Source organism: Sodiomyces alkalinus (genome assembly GCF_003711515.1).
Source record: "Sodiomyces alkalinus F11 unplaced genomic scaffold SODALscaffold_5, whole genome shotgun sequence".
NCBI lineage: Eukaryota > Fungi > Ascomycota > Sordariomycetes > Glomerellales > Plectosphaerellaceae > Sodiomyces > Sodiomyces alkalinus.
Window position 1 is genome coordinate 103,373 of NW_021167083.1, and position 13,818 is coordinate 117,190.

At 56.1% G+C, this 13,818-nt stretch overlaps 3 protein-coding genes across 3 annotated transcripts in view; 1 reads left to right on the forward strand and 2 right to left on the reverse strand.

Annotated features, from left to right (window-relative positions):
• Positions 1-1,876: 1,876 nt before the first annotated feature.
• SODALDRAFT_344352 (cleavage and polyadenylation specificity factor subunit 2) lies at positions 1,877-5,303 on the reverse strand. Its single transcript, XM_028613160.1, has 3 exons — positions 4,921-5,303; positions 1,961-4,814; positions 1,877-1,930 (listed from the first exon to the last, which is right to left on the reverse strand). Exons 1-2 carry the CDS (start codon positions 5,064-5,066, stop codon positions 1,985-1,987), a joined length of 2,976 nt encoding a protein of 991 aa, XP_028466177.1. The 5' UTR covers positions 5,067-5,303; the 3' UTR covers positions 1,877-1,930; positions 1,961-1,984.
• Positions 5,304-6,402: 1,099 nt separating this feature from the next.
• Positions 6,403-9,569, forward strand: SODALDRAFT_277348 (Sec23/Sec24 family protein; the record flags this gene model as incomplete). The annotated part of the gene is made up of 4 exons (XM_028608058.1): positions 6,403-7,542; positions 7,635-7,732; positions 7,804-9,334; positions 9,483-9,569. The coding sequence occupies 4 exons, from the start codon at positions 6,403-6,405 to the stop codon at positions 9,567-9,569; spliced, it is 2,856 nt and encodes a 951-aa protein (XP_028466178.1).
• Positions 9,570-12,866: 3,297 nt separating this feature from the next.
• Positions 12,867-13,818, reverse strand: part of SODALDRAFT_161001 (hypothetical protein) — a 1,938-nt gene continuing 986 nt past the window's right edge. Inside the window, exon 4 of the mRNA XM_028606935.1 lies at positions 12,867-13,600. Coding sequence (XP_028466179.1) covers positions 12,999-13,600 — 602 coding nt within the window. The 3' untranslated portion in view covers positions 12,867-12,998. The remainder of the gene's footprint in view (positions 13,601-13,818) is intronic.

Below are 13,818 nucleotides of genomic sequence, written 5' to 3' on the forward strand. Positions count from 1 at the left end.
GCCCCCGAGGCAATGATCAATCGGCCGATTCCCGCTGCCGACGTCGTCGTCTTCGCGTTGAGACTGTGCCCGTTATCCCGTTATCGTTAAGGCGGGGGACGTTTAGGGAATGGAAAGGGACAGATCAGGGCGAGAAAAGGGGTTTGAGGGTGAAAGAAGACGTGCAGAAAAGAGGCGGGAAGAAAACAACTGGGAGGATTGTCGGGTGGCTCCCGAGACTGCCTCGTCACCTGCAACCAACTGGGAAACTTGGCGACTTGGCAATCGCGGGAGAGAGGGGAGAGAGTGGAGGTGGAGAGAGAGGTCTGGAGGTGAAAAGGTGAAAGAGGTTTTACTTCTTTTTTGGGGGCGGGGAAGATGAATAGATCAAGGCTTTCTCCTTTTTTCTCTCTCTTTTTTTCTGTTTTTCCTTGTCGACAAGATCAGAGCGCGATAGTTGGCAGGTCCATTGGAGGTTGGGTCTGTTTGGTATTAGGATACTACGTGTAATACTTGGGAGACAGGTATCTAAAGGTATACGCGAATGGCTGTACAACGTACTCCGCACTCAATAAGGTAAGGTACATTCCGTCCCCGTACCTACGAATCAAACGAAGAAACGGACCAGATGACAAAGATAAATACCTTAAAAGTAAGGTAGAGATGGTATTGGATAGAAAGGGTGCAATGCAAGGTCAGGCTCAAGAAGCCGGGTCACCTATGGAGTACGAAGTAATTACTGTCCGTACTGTATAAAGTATGTTATGTACCTACTCTGTAATAAGGTAGTCAACAGGAAGATAATAACCTAGAAGGCAAGAGGAGGACGAAGTGACAGACAAGCGGCCTCCCTCTTTTCGGACCGCCGACCAGCGGACCAAGTGACCTGTGGGGTCGTAAAATTGAAGGAAATTGGGCAGGTCCAGTGGACCGTTAGCGGCAATTACCCAATCATGGTCGGAAAGAACACGGGGTTCGCGCTCATTTGGATGGATGATGCCTTTGGCCGTACCTACAAGTAGATACTACGAAAATGGACTGGAAGCGAAGGACCCTAAGGTAGACACGTAAGGTACCCGACCCGCCAACTAATTGGCGAAGGTACACTAGTTCCTAATTCGAGTTGGCCAATAAAGAAGGGATCTTAATCCTTTGCCGCCATTAAATACGACCGGGATTTTCCCATGCTCTCGGGTCGATGTCGTCCACTCAGGATCACAAGCTATGCTCGCCTATTTCTATGGGGTCGCTGATGAAGTACACTACGTGTAGTATAGAGTGGTAGTATTTGTACGTGTATCTTCGGAACCTGCCACTACCTTAAGTCAACCATCGAGAAGAATGTACGGTGGATGTTGCCGAGATGGCCGTCTTCCGCCTGCTTTATTTATCTGGCTTCGTTCGGGTGGGTGAGAATCTCGGAGTATGTGGTATTGATTAGGTCTCTGGATTGAGCATCGGTCATTTGCTAGATCTATTCGAATATGTGACTGACGTACGGAGATGGCAATCATTGTATTAAGATCATCTCGAATGACGACAACTAGATGATCGTGTCCGGTCTTATAAAATCCGCGTACACGTGTACTTATATCTCTTTTGTTATTCGGGGACCGAAGGAAAAATAGAAGGCCAAGTCGGGTTCGAGGGAATATCTATCAACTGCCATCTCAGCATGGTCGAGAGAGAGCGGATGTGGAGCAGAGTAATCACCAGGAGTCGAGCGGCCATATCAAGTCGTCGTCGCCCCGTTTCAAGCTTCACAGTAGGGCTGGTAGTCACTCTGCACAGTTTATCGTCGTCCAAAATCTACTTAATCCATGGATATAATACGATCATCCGTACAGCTACACGTGGAGGTACTCAGCGCACACCCCGAACATCAAAAGCCCAGTCTCCCTGGTACTTCGCCCAACCTTCGGTAGCATACATGGGGCCCATCTCTCTCCCCCTCTCCCTCTCCCTCTCCCTCTCCCTCTCCCTCTCCCTCTCCCGCTCCCTCTCTCTATGCGCCTGCAACCACTGCCAATCCATCGTAAATCATCCTCTTCACTTCGTACAACGTGTTCCTATGCTGCACAACCGACGTCGCATCCGCCACCCCCACGGCCTCCACGTCGATTTTGCCCGTACCAGTCTTCCGAACCGCCACGCTCCCGTTCACCACCAACGTTCCCTCGCCCCGAAACTCGGCCGCAAAGCCCGCCCCCTGCAGGGCCCGCCGCAGATCCGTCAGACGCAGGTCACCGACGTGCAGCGGCTGCGCCGCCGCGCGAACGGCAGACGCCATGCTCATGGGAAGTGTGTCCAGCGTCGGCACCACCTGGACGCGGCCGTCGGGCTCCTCCTCGGTATTTGTCTCACCAACTGTCTTGCCCGTATCGTCGCCCGTTTTCTGCCTCTTGTTGCTGCTGCTGCTGCTGCTGCTGGTCCCGTCCTCGACAGAGAGCGGTTCCCCGACGAGTTGACCCGTGATGGTGACCACGCCCAGACCGCGGAAATTCTGCCACTTCAGCTTCCTCACAAGCGAGTCCGACAGCTTGACGACCCAGGCGTTCGTGTCCACGCTGGCGTCGACGAGCTCGCCCGTCTCGGGCGTGAAAACGTCCACCACGCCTTCGTCGGACGCTCCGATCTGGGCCGCCAGAAGCTTCCTACAGTCCGTCGCCAATGTCTTTGTTTCTTCGCGCGTGCCCCCGACAAGGATCAGTTTCCTTGGCTGGATCAGCGGGATCAGGTTGTTCAGAGTCCTCTTGTCGTGAAGGCCGCTGCAGTCCACGAAGCCGATGCGCAAGTTCACCATGACCGTTTCGGTTGTCCTGACAAGTTTGGCCGGACCCTGGACCTCCTCCCCCTCCTCCACGACGTCTTCTTCTTCCACATCGTCTAGGTCGTCCGCCATAGGGCCGTCCGAGGATGCGACCCGCGGTTCCTGATCGTCCGTAGACCCGTTCTTCCTCCGATTCGGTCGCTTGCTCGAGCCCTTGCCGGCGTTGTCCTCCCATTTCCGCTTCTTCCCTAATCGATTATCGTCTTCGTTCCCGCGTGCGGCATGGGCATGGGCATGGGCGTCGGCGTCGGCATTGGCATCCGGAACTTGAACGTCTTCTTCCTTTTCCTCGGCTCGCAGGTAATCTTCGGGCCGTATCATGTCGCCGAATTGGTCGTCGCGCCTTCGCCGTATGGCCAGCGGGAACGACCGCTCACGGCCGCGCTTATTCCGGACGTCGAAATCGCTCGCGCCGCGCTTCTTGGTGAGGATGTTGATGCCCAGATCCTTGTCGCTCAAGACGACCTTCTTGCGAGTCGCCTGTCCCATGGTGGTGGAGATATTGAGGGCCCTGCCTTGCTGTTCATTGTCAGAGCCGCCCGAGTCGGATGATGACTCGGATGACGCCTCGTCGGCCGCGTCTACAGGGGCTTCCAAGGCCGTTGCTCCCCCGGTCTGCAAGGTTGCTTGAAGCTGCCGCTGCGTTGCGAGCCATTGTTGATATATCGTCAGTTCTTCCCCCTCGAGAGCCTGCCGCTTCGAATTGTCAATGGTCAACTCGCGTCCGCCGCCGTATACGAGCTCGATGCTGTCGCCATTCGCCGTTTGGTCGACGGACACGCCGTCCCGACGCTCCTTCCACCATTCCCAGAGCGTTCTCGCAAGTGACGGCCGGTCCGTCGCCGACAGCGCTGGCTTGTCGGTCAAAACGACAAGGTTCCTCGAGTCCCTGGCGAGACCTCGCAGCAGGTCCTTCGAAAACCCCCAGTCCAGGCTGGCATCGCTGGCCAGGATGACGCGGCCTCCGGATTGCACATTGTCGGTGCTTCGGCTGAGCAGCTTTTCGATCTGGGCCCGTTTCTCCACTAATCTCACATGGCGGAAATCGAAGGGCGCCGCATCCCCGGAGTGCTTCCCGTCCGCGCCATTCGTTTTGCGCAGACCGTCGGCGGTGGCTTCGAACTCTCGGACGATGTTGTCGTCCATCCATTCGAGCATACTTCGGGCGTAGCGCAGGGCGCTGGACATGTTGCGGCCGGCCAAGTACAGCTTGGAGGTCTTGAGGACGCTGTCCTCCTTAGCCGCCGCATCGGTCCTCCAGGCGTGCTCCAGCAGGTAGGCCAGTTCCAGGACGCGGGCACTCGAGTCGACGGGGATGAGCGCGGTCCCTCCACGACTCAGGCAAAGCTTGAGCATGTCGACGAGCTGTTCATCGCGCTTGGCCCTCCCCCCGGGCGGGGCGACCTTGTCGGCGCCGCGACTGCTGCACACCAAGGCGGTGGGCTTGCGCAATTGCTCGATGACCTCTGCCCCTCCCGCGCCGGCCCCGCCCAGCCAAGCCGCACCGGCAAAGACATTCTCCCTCGCCTGGTTCCAGTCGACGGCGTAGACAATCGACTCTAGGCCGTGTTGAATATGCCAGATGGTTCCGCCCAGGGTGTGACCGGCATTGTAGGCCGTGATGGTGAGGCCGTTGAGAGGAGGCGAGAAGGGCGAGGGTAAAGGTTCGTGCGGTTGGGAGTATTTCAGGGCCTGGACAAGGGAGAAGTATCGAGTGATCTCTTCTGGGGTCGGTGCTTGGAGGAGGAATTCGTGTTCGGAGACGGTTTGTTGGGAGTACGAGTAGACGGCTTCGCCTAGAGAGGTATGCGGTATGGTTGTCGCAGCGAGAGGGGTAGAAGAGTATAGGTCCTGGGTCAGCGTGCGACCCAGGTCAATGACTGGTCTTGTGGCGTAGACGGGTATTCTTGTGAAGAGGGGAATATTCTTGCAGCAGTGTGCAAAGGCGGCGAGATGTGAGGTAGTCGCGTGGGTAAGAAGGATGAGCGATAGTGTCGGAACTTGCCTAGAGATGCATAGAAAATGACATGGTTAGTAGATGATCGGACCACAAACGGATTCTCCCATTTCTCTTTGGTCTTTGGCAGTCAAATGCAACCAGCGCGACGCACTTCTCAAGCTCCCGAAGCTTTTCGACATGGAAGGACTCGTCCCATCCTATGTCTATCAGGACTTTGACACCTCCATCTAGTTCCAGGATCGACTGTGACGCGGTCGACTCGGACTGGGCGCCCTGCAAAGGACAAAAGGTGAACATGATGGCTGGAGTCGTTATGATGCGCAAGGCATCCTCCTATGGGCGAGAGGGATGGATTCTGCTCGGGCGAGTATCGATGTCGGCGAAGGGGGGAAAGTCTGATAAGGGCCGGCCGGGACTGGTTGTTAAGAGTTTCGAGCCAGTAGCCTAAGGAGTACCGCTGGCTGGCCGTACACTGAGAAGTGGTTTGCCTTTCTCTAGGTTTGTTGATGGTCAGATTTACATGTCTTGTATGTACAATCGCACGAAGTAGTTGCGCGGACTGACCAAAAAACCGGCAACCGCGTCTAAATGCATGAGGTAAGGTACCTAGGTACTGGACCGGTTCCCACCCTAGGTATTTAGGTACCTTAGGTAGGTATGTAGGCTAGGTGTGTGCCGCTGCCTTATTGGTCAATCGTTGGACCTAGTGGATACAGGTTTCGGTACTTTGAAGCAGCGGGTATATTTTGTTAAGAATATATGCACCACAGTATTGCGCCCCCTATCTCGACTTTTAAGGTACCTTGCGATAAGAACAGGAATGGTGGGCACGGATAAGGTACCCGGTACGCACCTCGGTGTACCTCAACCGTTGAGGTTGACCACAGGGATGGAAAAACTTCGGAGTGAATCGTGGCAGCTTCCCTCCCCCCACCCAATGATTTCCATGTGGAAGGAGATCCCGACGATATCTAATTACCTCCGTATGCTTCGTGCTTTGTAAAAGACGGGAACAACAAAGACCAAAACTCTCAATTCGTGCGAAAACGCAGGCTCCAAGCCCTCCTGTCCTCTCGACTATGATGCCATACTGGTGGTAGTGGGCAATTTCTTTTATCTTTTTACTCTACACTCCAGTGCCCTTCGCGATCTCTCAACTACACCACACCGCACCGCACCCGCACCACCTGGCATCATTATTATATCTATCTGTACCTACGCAACACGTATTGTATACCCCTTCTATTTATCTCTACGTCTATCCCATCGCTTCTCTGGTCCTTTGCAATTGCACCGCCGCGAGTGAATCCCACCCGTTAACAGCTTCGGTCGCCGACCCCCTAGACGACCCCCAGCCATGGATTTCGGGATGTATCATCACCTGGGGCAGGGCGAGCCGATCGATCCCTCCGACCCCAATCGAACGACACAACCCGCTCCCCCACAGTTTCAACCACCCGTGGCCAGTCCACCGTACGAACAAGGACAGGGACAAGGGCAGGGACAGCCTGCGTATGGCGCACCACCGCCTGGTCAGCAACAGCAACAAGCATATGGCGCACCGCCGCCTGGGCAGAGCGGCTTCCCGCCCCAGAGCCCTCAAGATGCCACCTTGTCCGCACAGATGGCGTCCATGTCTCTGGGTGGAGGCGTCGGGGCAGGGGAGGTGCACGCAAGGAGAAAAAAGAAGGACCGCCATGCGTACCATCAGGTCGACGCCGCGGGCTCCTCTCAGCCTTTCAGCGGCATGCCTCCTCCTGGGACCCCCGCTTCGTCGTTCCTGAACACTCCCGGTCCAGTCTCGCCAGTGTCTCCTGGTGGTGTTGGTGTCGGTGTCGGTGTCGGTGTCGGTGGACAATTCATCAACCCCCAGGGCGTGGCCCAGATGAACCAATTCCCCGCCCAGGCAGGCGTCGACGTCTCTGCTGCTACGCCCTTGTCGCCGAATCCCTTCACCTCGCCAGTGCCAACCCCCGGCGCTAATGGAGTCGGGCTTGGGCCGTCGCCCGCCTTTGTACCGGCGTCGGGTCAGCAGCAGGTATCTCCCGACGAGATGCCGAGCATCCCCCTTTCGCGGGATGCCCTCCAAGAGTTCTACCTCAAGAACATCTACCCGACTTTCGAGAGACACGTCCCCCCTCCGTCCACGACCTCGTTCGTCGCCTTCGATCAGGGAAACGCCTCCCCGAAGTTCGCCCGCCTCACCATGAATAACATCCCGGCCACGGCCGAGGGCCTGGCTAGCACGGGCCTTCCCTTGGGTCTGGTCTTGCAACCCTTGGCCGCGCTCCAGCAAGGCGAGCTCGAGATTCCCGTTATCGATTTCGGCGACGTTGGACCCCCGAGATGTCGCCGGTGCCGGGCCTACATCAACCCTTTCATGATGTTCAGGTCCGGCGGCAACCGATACGTCTGCAACCTCTGCTCCTATCCCAACGATACGCCGTCCGAGTACTTCGCAGCCACCACGCCGCAGGGCGTGAGAGTGGACCGAGATCACCGACCTGAGCTGACGCGTGGAACCGTCGAGTTCGTCGTGCCTAAGGAGTATTGGACGAGGGAGCCTGTCGGCCTGCGCCTGCTCTTCCTCATCGACGTCACGCAGGAATCCTACACGAAGGGCTTTGTCGAGTCTTTCTGTGAAGGTATTCTCGCCGCCCTGTACGGGGGAGAAGAAGAGGACGAGGACGGTGAGCCTAAGCGGCAAATACCTCTCGGTGCAAAGGTCGGCTTCGTTTCGTTCGACAAGGACATCCATTTCTACAACGTCAACGTAAGTAGCTACGGTCTTCCACGGTGTGTGGGTGTGGTATGGGTATGGTATGGTATGGTACAGCGCGTATCCCCTTCTGACAACCATCGCAGCCGGCCCTCGACCAAGCCCAAATGATGATCATGCCGGACCTCGAGGATCCCTTCGTCCCCCTGAGCGACGGCTTGTTTATTGACCCTTACGAATCAAAGTAAGTCTCTTCTGTGTGTGTTGTGTGGGTACGATACGAAGACGTCTAAAAACTCACGAATATTTTCCCAGGGCTGTGATCACATCGCTCCTGACTAGATTGCCGGAAATGTTTTCCACAGTCAAGAACCCAGAGCCTGCCCTTCTGGCCACCCTCAATTCGGCCGTTGCCGCCCTGGAGAAAACCGGTGGCAAGATCATCTGCTCGTGCACAGCACTGCCGACGTGGGGTCCTGGTCGCCTGTTCTTGAGGGACGACGGCAAGCATCCGGGCGGAGAAGTCGACAAGAAGCTCTTCACGACAGAACATCCTGCTTGGAAGAGGACGACGGAAAAGATGGTCGCGGCCGGAATCGGTGCCGACTTCTTCCTCGCCGCCCCTTCCGGTGGATATCTCGATATCGGCACCATCGGTCATGTCGCCGCCACAACCGGTGGCGAGACTTTCTACTACCCCAACTTCATCGGGGCTCGAGATAACACCAAGCTCTCGGAGGAGATCAAGCATGCGGTGACGCGCGAGACGGGCTTCCAGGTCCTTATGAAGGTCCGGTGCTCGACGGGACTGCAGGTTTCGGCCTACCACGGCAACTTTGTCCAACACACGTTCGGCGCCGACCTCGAGATCGGGGTCATGGACGCCGACAAGGCTCTCGGCGTGACCTTCACCTACGACGGCAAACTCGACTCCAAGCTGGATGCGCACTTCCAGTCTGCGCTTCTGTACACGACGGCCTCGGGACAGCGGAGAGTGCGATGCACCAACGTGATTGCCAGTGTTAGCGACAATGCGCGCGATTGCGTCAAGTTCATCGACCAGGACGCCGTCTTCACCATGTTTGCCAAGGAGGCGGGCACGAAGCTGGCGACCACGTCGGCGAATCTCAAGGACATTCGGAACTTCCTCACCGAGCGGACGATCGATGTCCTGGCGTGCTACCGCAAGAACTTCCTCACGCAGGCGCATCCGCCGAGCCAGCTCGTGATGCCGGAGCGACTGAAGGAGCTTTCCATGTACATGCTGGGCCTCATCAAGTCCCGGGCGTTCAAGGGGGGCAACGAGAGTACGGATCGCAGGACGCACGAGCAACGGATGATCCGATCGATGGGGCCGCTCGAATTGAGCTTATACCTCTACCCTCGGATGATCCCCATCCACAACCTACAGGCGGAGGAAGGGTTCCCCGACGCGTCGGGACACCTCAAGCTGCCCCCGTCCAGCCGGGCCTCGTTCTCCCGGGTCGAGCCCGGCGGCGTCTATCTCGTGGACAACGGGCAGCAGTGTCTGATTTGGTTCCACGCACAGACGTCGCCCAACCTCATCGCCGACCTGTTCGGCGAAGACAAGACGAGCCTGCAGAGCCTCGACGCCTATACTTCCTCCCTTCCCGTCCTTCCGACCCACCTGAACGCGCAGGTGCGGAACATTCTGGAATTCCTGAAGCTGCTGCGCGGGTCCAAGGGCATGGCCATTCAGCTGGCCCGTCAAGGCATCGACGGGGCCGAGTACGAGTTTGCGCGTATGCTGGTGGAGGATCGGAACAACGAGGCCCAGAGCTACATCGACTGGCTCGTCCATCTTCACAAGGGCGTTCAACTTGAGGTAGGCTAATCCTGTTCTCCTCTCTTCTTCTCGTTCTATCTACCTAGCTCCCTACCCACCCACCCATCTATCTACCTACCATCACGGGAACTGGTCCAACGAAACCATTGCTAACTGCTTCTTTTTTTTTTCCTTCCTCCGAACACAGCTGTCGGGACAGAGAAAGAGGGGAGACCACGCGACAGATGGCGGCGTATTGTCGAACTTTACCGGCTTACGACCAGGCTACTGGTGAGAGTGAGACGGCCGGGGGGGCGGAGGAGAAAACGAAAACGCACGGTAGATAGAGACAGGACAAAGTAAGGTCCACGGCATATATCCTGTATAGGAACCCGACAAACCCGGATCGTTCCAGTCCAGGTTTGCATCGGTATCGTTGTTTGTCTTCGTCCACTGACACAGCCTCCGGGGCCGTCTCCATTGGTAAATAGGGGGGCAAAAGTCGGGGGTGCGAATTCAAGGGCGCCCAGCACAGCGTGATGAGTGATGGCATTTTTGTTTCGTTTCCAACCCAGCGCTAAACCAGGCATTTTCCTCAACACCATGGTCTCTCGTCTCGCGTGCACAGTGAATGAATGACAACAGAAAGCAAACGACATGCGAAGCAGCCGAAAGGAACGCAAAGCCGTCGACGACGCGGCCGGCTGGCTAGGATTCTGTGATGCTAATGCAGGTAGGCGTCCCGCACCGGGATGTATCGTCCTACATACATACATACATACATACAGCCTGCCTGCCTGACTGCCTGACTGACTGACTGGCCTACATACACAGTCTGGGTCGTTCGGCCCGGCGGGGTGTCGAACTCTTTCGGCCGGTGCTATGCCAGCACATTAGGAAACCTCCGCGTACGGTTTGTGTAAAACGTGACGTGCGGGTGTGTGGGTGTCGTGCTGGCGACTCGGATACTGGGGAGCGGGCCAACGAATGTCAGAAGTAGGTCATCCGACCTGTTTTCTCTGTGTTTGTAGGTGTGTCTGGCTCCGACCGCCAATGGGCAGCTTATCGCTGTTACTCGTCCCCAAGAGGAGGAAGACGAGACTGACTGGTCTACGCACGCCAAACGTTGGAAAGACACATGTCTTTCGTGGTTGGTTTGGGTGCCGTTGAGTCCCGCTGTGACGTGGTCTCAGACCTTACACATACGTCCTCTTCCACTCCCTGAGCCTAGTCGGTGCCTGCTACTGTGTACTGTGCGTGGCTTGCCTTCCTATTGACTGATCCCCGTCTGTTGGTGATACTCTTGGCAAACTTTGGCATCGTGAGGTATCTTAGGTCGGTAATGGTTGATGTTCATGACGACGGAAAGACGACAGACGTGTATATCATACGGGATGGGTTGTGTTTCTTGACGAACAGTTGGATCTGGTATGCGAATTCATCATGGTCTTGCCCCCGTTGACCGACTGGCCGGCCTTTGAAACAGAAAAAGAGGATTGAAATCTTTTGGGCCACCCACGGAGGCGTCCTACCTCGCGGGGGTGCGTATGAGTTTGCATGACATGGGGCCGGCATGGGATTCTGCATTCGTCCCATGTTCGGCGCATCGAGATCACCATAGTTTGCCGTTGGACGCTGTGTAATGTGGTACCCGTGGGGGAGCGAGCAGGGGTTTGCAAAAAAAAAACCCCCCAAGGAATAGGCAAGGCGGACGGACGGACGAGGCCCGGGGCGGTGTCACCGTGTCACAGCGTCACCCCAAGCACAAGCAAGCACGAGCACAAGCACAGACGAGAGACCCGATCCGCGAGAGAGAGAGAGAGAGAGAGAGAGCCTGCCGGGTATCTCCTTGTTCTCCCCGTACTAGTGGTGTGTTGAGCAAGGGCTCTCCTGGTCCCATGTCTTTCAGAGGAAACAACAAAGACACATGTTGGGACAATGGAATTCAACGAGTGGCCGGTATCGAGGGTGGGGGCCATACACGCTATGGCATGGCCTTGGCCTTTGGGCGTTGTCGACTCCTAATCATGGGATTGAGATTGTCGAAAAGTCTCAAAACAGAGGAAACATACTATTCCGCAGCGTCCTGCATGTCGCCTCCGTGGCAGGTGGGAACGAATCAGCTACACTACTCCGGCTCCGCAACTCGCAATGTGCCACAAGTCCGTTGTAACGTTCCCCCCTATCCTTGCTTGCCGGCCGACGATCTCGGAGTATGGCCGCTCACCCGAGATCTCTTACGTCGATCATGGCTGGAAACCTGAATCATCACGACCTGAGGAAGTCAGGGGGTTCTGTCGACTTGAAACTGAGGTAGCACGCCCCTTGCAGTCCAGTGTTGTGTGCTGTGGTAGGACACTGCGACGGTGGGCGACGGGAGATCACACCGAGCGAGGTTGGTGACCAAACATCCACGATGATAGGTCCCGAAGGGGAGGGAAAATGAGGTCAGGTGAGCCAAGAGATTCACTTTCTCAGCCTCCAACTGCGTAATTTCAGGCCCAAGGAGACCGGAATAGATAGCCGCCTAGGAAAAGGACTTTGCCGTAATGTAAGGCTGGGCTTTCATCCAGCTGACCTCCAAGGCAGTGTTCCCACCCTTACCCTTGACTGTTGCAGATATTCCCAAACAAAGGGTCATTTCCCCGCCGACCACTAACCTGCAAGGGCAATCGCTGTGTGACCCAAGCCCTGTACAACGGGTGGTCTTGGTTGAGCGCATCTTAGCACCAACTACCGGGATCGAGGAGTCACATATCAGATGTGATGAGATCGTCGCGGTGGCCCCAACCGAACGATTCTGCAAGGCTTTTCCACATTGGGCATGATCGACGCCAGGGTCAGCCGCAACATTTGTACATACATAATTATGTACAGCTTCAAGACCGGTTTCAAGGGCTTTTGGCATTCACATTCACATGGTGGACTGCACCTCCCTGGACGATAGTTCTCACTGCACTCACTATACGACGCGGCGGGAGCCGTACGTCGTGCTGTGCTTCAAGCGCGCTTGCCGCAGTAAGGAACTCGGTCAGTCTAGTCTCTCGTCGGGCCGACGTTTGTCTCGTACGAGACGTAGCCGCTGAGAGACGGCGAGACATCGTTGTCTTCATCCATGTGGTGCCTGATTCGTCCACCCTCGGTGATGCCGCCAGTCAGTCACGAAGCTAGTTTGGGGCAGTTGGGCTGCCAAGCATAAGCATCCTCCCCTGCTGTTCCTAGCCCTGTCGAAAGAGATAATGGGACAGCTTCGTGTTTCGTACCCATGTGCAAGACGAGAGCCTCCTTTGGAGGACCTGACCTTATTATTTAACAATGCGTTCAGTGTCGTCAAAGCGGCTGTTGATCTGGAAAAGCAGTTCTATAGATACAGAACACCTGCGTATCCAAGGCCACAGCGCGGGAAAATAGGGGGGGGGGGTTCTGCTCTTGTTTTAGAAAAGCTCCACCGCAAGAACTGAAAACCAAGCCAAATCAGAAACACCTGCGAGCCTGTGACATATTCCTAACAAGCTTTGCAAAAGAAAACGAAATGAAAATGAGACGGTCAGAACGTCACAATTACAAAAATAAGGTGCGTGCATCGTATCATGATGTGGTATGTGGTTTGGGTCCGGGGAACCCTCGTCCCCTGTCTAGCCGTCCCGGCAAGTTGAGACCTCGTTGTAATACACCGGCCAAGAAGAAGCAAACATTCGAGACATGCTTGATCCGGGAATCTAGATCAATCATGCCCCATAATGGTGGCAAATCCATACCGCGGATCAATCTGGTTACGCACTCTCGCGATTTCCATCTCGTCGAAAACCTCGTAGAAGATCTCGAAGTCGCTCTTGTGTCTCGTGTTGTTGCTGCTGCTGCTGCTGCTGCTGCTCGCACCGGCAGGGGACGGCATCGAGGCGCCGCTCAGAGACCGGCTCCTGGATCCGGATTTGCTCTTCTTGGCCATGTCGTCGAGAATGAATTTGATCGTGCTCTGCCTCTCGTCCTCGAACACGAAAACGATGGCCAGGAACTGACCTCGCAGATCCGTGTCCCAGAGGAACACTTCCCTCCAGAGCTCGGCCAGCTCTCTGGGAGGGTTTCGGTAGCCGTTCCCCAGGCCAAAGTCTCCGATCACCACGTAGCGGAATTGCTGGTAGGCGCAGACCCGCAAGGCGGCGCGCATCTTGTTCTTGACGAGTTGACGCTCTTCGGCAAACGAGTATTTCCGGCCCATGTCTGTTAGCTTGGGCCAGCGAGCTGGCGGCGCCGAAATTACGGGCAAGGATTTCCAGTCTTTAACGTCAAGTGACTCGATTCGATCCTGGTGCTGGCGAAAACGAACTGAACGCGGGGGAGAACCGGAAGGGTGCCACGGTTAGCCTACGCTGACGGACCATTGGGAGAAGGAGAGAAGGTATAGAAGGCAGGGGAGTAAAGACGAAGAGAAGAGGAGAAAGGGGTGTGGAAAAGGTGCAGTTTGGGGCTGGGGGAAGACAGATAGGGGGACCGTCGAATAGGGGACAGATGGAAAAAGAAAAAAAAAGAAAAAAGGTAAAAAA